Source organism: Hetaerina americana, unplaced genomic scaffold, assembly GCF_022747635.1.
Source record: "Hetaerina americana unplaced genomic scaffold, ioHetAmer1.1.p SCAF_3, whole genome shotgun sequence".
In the NCBI taxonomy this organism is placed as follows: domain Eukaryota; kingdom Metazoa; phylum Arthropoda; class Insecta; order Odonata; family Calopterygidae; genus Hetaerina; species Hetaerina americana.
Genome location: NW_027286874.1, coordinates 41,392,475 through 41,398,474, shown reverse-complemented (window position 1 = coordinate 41,398,474; position 6,000 = coordinate 41,392,475). Strand labels below are relative to the sequence as shown.

The 6,000-nt window shown below is 38.1% G+C and overlaps 1 protein-coding gene across 1 annotated transcript in view; it reads right to left on the bottom strand.

The window, feature by feature from the left end:
* The window catches only part of LOC139690410 (aminopeptidase N-like), a 45,414-nt gene that overhangs the window by 16,597 nt on the left and 22,817 nt on the right, over positions 1-6,000 (bottom strand). The window contains exons 3-4 of the mRNA XM_071587851.1: positions 4,106-4,446; positions 2,251-2,412 (exon numbers count right to left, since the gene is read on the bottom strand). Of these exons, the coding sequence (XP_071443952.1) occupies positions 2,251-2,412; positions 4,106-4,446 (503 nt within the window). The remainder of the gene's footprint in view (positions 1-2,250; positions 2,413-4,105; positions 4,447-6,000) is intronic.

Here is a 6,000-nt window from a genome sequence, read left to right as displayed (position 1 = left end):
CTAATCCTCTCCCAATTACTGACCCATCCTCCCAACCAATAATATGTGTGTATGTGGAATTAAAAAGTTTTAATTTGATATTATTCATCATAGAAAAATTCGACGAAATTACGCCTGAAACGATCGATTATTCTGAAGATTAATGATTGGTAGAACAGGCCATGGTTTATTAAGAAGAGGAATTCCGTGAGAGAGGTGTGTCAGCCAGGATTGGATTTCGATAGGGTTACCTGTGGATTCATTATTTGCTTGCAGTTGATTGGTTTTTTGGGAGGATATCCCAGTATAGGTTCAGCCTCGGCCATTTGACGGTCCTCTCACCCGTCAATCAATGTACTTATACCGCAGTGACTACGTTCTAAGCGTGGACATCATCAGATATATGCGCGCTATGCGTAGTTGCGTGACGCTCCCTCGATTAGGGTTCAGTCATTCGCCCAGTCCCACTTTCCTTTCGCTCACTTCCATTCCACGACATCGCTCCCACGGTTGTGGTCCGTCCACTCCATGGTCCTCTCCCCTCTCTCGGGGCAGGTTGGGGGAGGGGGATTTCGCCAGGTCACTATTGCGACAGCACTCTTTTGGCACTCAATTGTGATAATCGGATTCTCCACGGCACGCGTGCCACCTATTCAGTCGCAAAAAGTCGGAGGAGGGATTTGAGCAATTTTGAAATATTTTTTTGGCAGTGTTGGTGGTTCCTATAGAAGGCGGAGCTAGACTGCTGCGCTAATTTGCATTGGTAAGGATATGTTAGCGGTTAGGACTTAAGTGCCTCGAATTGGGGACAAGGTGGGTGGGAGAGAATGGGCGGAGTAGGGCAGGGACAATGAATCATTCGGCCCGTGGTTCAAAATCCCATCAAATGGCTACTTATTAATATTATTTTGCTCCATGTACTTCGACAGAAAATTAGGTTTTTTTAAATGTGTAAACAATTCTATCGACTCCCAAAAACAGTACTTTATTGCGCAGTATGAAAGTTTTAGACTTAATCTCTTTAATGTGTCCTTTTTTCTTATTGCAGATCACATTCGCGGGAGTGGGCCATATTAACGCGTTGACCTTGAGTTTGGAGACATGATTGTAGACATTGACATTGTAATAATCACAAGTAAAATAGCCGAAACGATATTTAAAATATTCCTGGAGGATGAAGAAGTTGGTATCATGTTGAGAGAGACCGTAAACCTGGTATGTCATTTTTTTTACGTAACTTTCCTATCCTCTCCATAGTTGTATATTTTTTGTAAAAAAATAGCAGATGCTAATATCCAACTTATCTGAAAACTCTAAACTCAGCCCAGAGACTTTCGTCGTAAATATTGGCGTATTTTTATTTTTTGCAATTGTTTGTGTCGACTGGGTGTTCTACAAATATGTCTTCTTATTGGTAAAAGCACCGTGAATTTTTCTTTTACGTATTGTAATAGCATAAGATAAGAGACGGAATACTTGATAAAAGTTGCAAAAGAAGTTCTTTGAACAAAGACTAAAGCAAGCGCTAAGTAGCAAATGCACTTCTCGAAGGTAACTCTGCCCACGAGATATGATATATAAGGAGAAAAAATTGAGAACATTTTGACTTTCATATTAGTAGACTTAAAAGATTTTTTCGCAGGGATTAAATCAAACACAATGGGGTACCACAAATTTAATAGCATCAGGCGTAATTTTATGACAATTCTGGATATCCATAAAAAAAAATGACTATTTTTCAATATTTAATTTTAATTTAAAAGTGGAAATACCGTTATTTTTTTAATCATGGAAAAATAAATGAATGATGTCGACTAGACATAGGGCTGACCAGGGGATAAGGACAGCCTAAAGGAGGTGGGGAACAGTTTAGTTTGAGTACAGTTTAACTCCCAAATTTTTATGTGTTATGTACAAAAAGTTTTTTTATTAATCGAATTGAGTTTTGCATATATCTTAACCCTGTTACGACATTGAGGGTATATAAAAAGTATGGATTTTAAGTTAACGTATCCCTTAAGCAGTTGATATGTACTTTGTTAAGTTGTTAATATAACACGCATTCATATTTTCTGAGTTTTGCCTTTCCGCAAGCTTATCATTAGAACCTGGATATATATCATCAAGAAATTTTTGAATGATGTGACAACCGGGCTCATATGATTTATGTATCAGTTTAATAGAGAGTCTACTAAATAGGTCGTGCGCTGATACGCACATTAATTTGAATCAACAGGGAAAATAATTTCCGCCGTGGGATAATGCACTTACATGGGTTCTGAGGCACGGAGCGGCATGTTGCTGATTGATGTGAGGTTTCTGTCAACCATTCTTCCCAGACTAATTTGAAAGCGTGCCTTAAATGAGGGCTCATCAAAACATGGGAAGGCTCGCCTTGCATCCGTCGGCTCGAACTGTGTTGACGCCAACCATCTGAAAGGAAAACATTAACCACATCATTATAAAATGACATCCAAGTGCCCAATCGCTGGTTTATTAAACGTTCCTTCTTTCCTCAAAGGTAAAGCTTTACTTAAAATGGTATTATTTTTAAACCATAGCCATTATTTCCACTATTCGACTTTAGAGTTTTTGTCTATAGCTAGTTGCTGTAATTGAGGGGAAAATGTTCATGGTGTTTTTTTTAAGGAAAAATGAGATGTTTAAGCAAGTTGAATTTGGAAAAGGTTTAAAGAAATTCAAGGAAGTACAAATATTTTTTCTTGATAATGTATTATTGCTTTATTATTTCATTATATTTTTTTTATATGCGACAGAAATCGACGTGTTTAATAATTAAATTTGAACTCGTCCTAATTCGGAGAGACCTGACAATTGCCTTGTGACGAAAATGATGGAGTTTGCTGATTCATAATTTTCAAATGCGATTTCCGGTTGATTCCGTAGAAACATTTCAAATGCTCCCAAAACAATCAAGATGATTAATTAGAGACGGAAGTTGCATTATTGCAATGGCCTGCGTTTATTTAAATCCAGAGTTATTTACAGAAGTAAATTCTGTCTAGTTTCTCAAAATTACTCCATCCTTCCTCTTCGATTTCGAGTCGAAAAAGATTCCCTTGCGCAATCAACAGTAAATTTCCTTCTTAGCCCTCACCTGTTCTCACTCTCGCCGGGGAACTAGAGTAAGCGGAGGCGGGCCTAAATTCTTTCAGCCAGCCCTCTTGCATAACATATGAATGGCCACTTTCGGTTTCACGATCAATAGCACCGGTCGAGCAGGTGTTGAAGATCAAGTTCGGCGTCGGTGAGGAAAATATGCTTAAAAAACCTTTAATGTATCATTGGACCTCAAGTGCCTAGAAAAACTTAGTATATTAATAGTATTAATTAATCAAGATTTGCACAACGTAAGATCTTCAATTTCCAATTTTGATTAAAACAGATTCTTCAAAGAAATATTTCTATAAAGAAACTATTACCCTACAGAAGCTCGAGATTTTTCGTCAAGGTCTAAGGTCGCAGTCGCATACATATATGCTTGCGATAAAAATTTCTCTTTATAATTCTATATTTTTGTCAAAAAATTTCGTTATCAACCATTCGATCGTTGCTGTTGTTGTAATTTGTTTGCTCCACTTGGTTTTCATTAGAAATGTCAAATATAACTCCAATTGAAGTACTTACACGCAAATGGATTTAAGGTAAAAATCTACATTTCTGTATCTATAAATTACAAATTCTCATCCAAATTCTCATTTCACATTGTGATTTCTAATTTTTCCATCGGCATTTAGTATATTTTACCGACAATTGAGATATCTGCATTTTAATTGACACTTAACTTCATAAGCGACTGCCCGGAAAGAACTTGAATTTGTCCAAAGTGTGATGAAAATTTATATGTGCTGTTATCATTCAGCCTTGTTACGAACAATTTACGACACCTCAGCGGACTAAGTGATGAGTAAAACCTCTCCAAGGAGAAGCGGTCGGTCGATAGAGGATGCGGGTGTGAAAATGGGACATTCGACAGCGAGTCGGCCCGCGATAACCATTACTAAAGTGCTACTACTTACTACTATGAAATTCTCCCCGTTGTCTCTGATGGTGAGGGAAACATCTGTAAAAAAGTTTCGTAATTGTCTCTTTGTATTTCGCTTACCTCTTCTGCCCGCTCGCTAGGTCTACGTAGCTGCTCAGGTAATAACCAGCCAAAAGCTGCGTCAGCTTCCCGTAAAAAGGAATGCTGACTGTGTAGGTCATTCCTGACAGGAGCGGTTGTGACAGTTCGATTACGTAAAAGTCGTTTTCCACGTCTTCTCTGTAAGACGATATGGACAGCTCCTCTCCTCCTCCATCCTCTTCCATTGCTCTGGAAATTTTTACATTATTGTGCACGATCTTAAGGGGATCCTTGACGTGAAGAGTGATGTTGGAGCCGCCACTCTCCACGCACCGAACTTTGATAGTCATGCTCCCTTCGAACCTAAAGTCATTTTCATCCTGTGGGAGACAAAAATTGAATGCGGTTAGATTATAGAGGCCATGTCGTTGTATTTCTTTATTACTATCTGGGACCTGTCTGTAAAATCACGTGTTCGGGAGGCATTGGTAATCTTGGAATTCCCTGAAAAGCGAGGATTTTTAAATAAGTTTCCAGTGAAACTAAAATTTCAAAGAAAGGCAATTCATGAAAAGAGAAAGAAATACTCGGTTTTCGAAGCCCATTCTTGGGATCACCATTCGATCTTTTTAATCAAACCATACAGCCCAAAGCTTGGCCTGACAGGTGAGCAGTGGTGGAACTCAACTGATACTAAGCCCTTTACGGCCTGTGAAATTCACACGTCATGGTAGGGTGGGGGGAGAGGAAACAATAGCTGGTAACTGGAAAATCACACAGCTAGGGTGAAATTAAGGATGCCCAGAGGCATCACTCAGAATTGACCGGGTCCTCATGTAAGCAGTCCAGAGCTCTCGTCATTGGACTACCACCCTCTGGTCGTTTTAAGCATTGAGAAATAGATTATCATTATTTCTAACAAAATATTGCATAATTATTGCCTTCGCGATAATTTCAGAATGGATTACACATATGTCTTCTAATTACCAGTTGAAAAATATAAATTTCTAATGCCCTGCATTATTCATTCCTTAAAAGAAAAAAAACGAAATTAGTGAAAATTTAAGCCTCCTTCAATGCACACAGTTTTGACAGAGTTTAAATTCTGATTATCAGAATAATTTATGCTAAAAATTGTATTACAACAAGCGGGTTATTTTTCCACGGGGATTATCAAATTTCCCAACAGTGCGTACTCAACTGTAAAATTTGTTAAATTTAACTTAATCATAGAGAGAATTACGACAAAAATTACCCGGAAAATATTGTGTCAACAGAATGTACAATAGAGATTCAGGTGCGATTGGTGGGATCGTTCCATAATAGCAGAAACAGAGAAAAACACTTGTACATTTCCACTTTCTAGATTCTTTAATGCCGATTAGTTTCGGTGTACTACACCATTTCAGCAGATACTACTATGAAGTATGTCTATTATGAATTTACCACTGGAGCGCCATCAAATATTATTAATATTGAACAAATTGTTACGAATACATTTGATCTCCGAGGAGTCCACCATGAAACTATTAACTATCTTATAACTTCTGCAAACCTTGTCGCTCGCCCGAAGTCCATCCAACCACTAATGAAATCAAATAAAAGTGAAGGAAGTATGGAGTCGCTCATTCTGTTTTTAGTTGCCAACGTCGTGATTTACTGATTATATTTCTCAATTGACCAGTTTTATAATTAATTAATAAATCTCCCCTTTTCATTTAATTTATTTCTGAATCCAGATAATTCCCTAGAATTCTGCCTCAAGTAAAATTCCTTGCATTGCAGTATAGCACATCTGGACGTCAATGTGGACATCCAGTGCATACGCAGTTAAGAGACTGGGTAGGTATTATCTTTCGTGAAAGTATTGGACTTCCAGCGCAAAATCCGTCTCAGGAACTAGGGTGTCCAACGCCTGGCTTTATAAGCCTTGC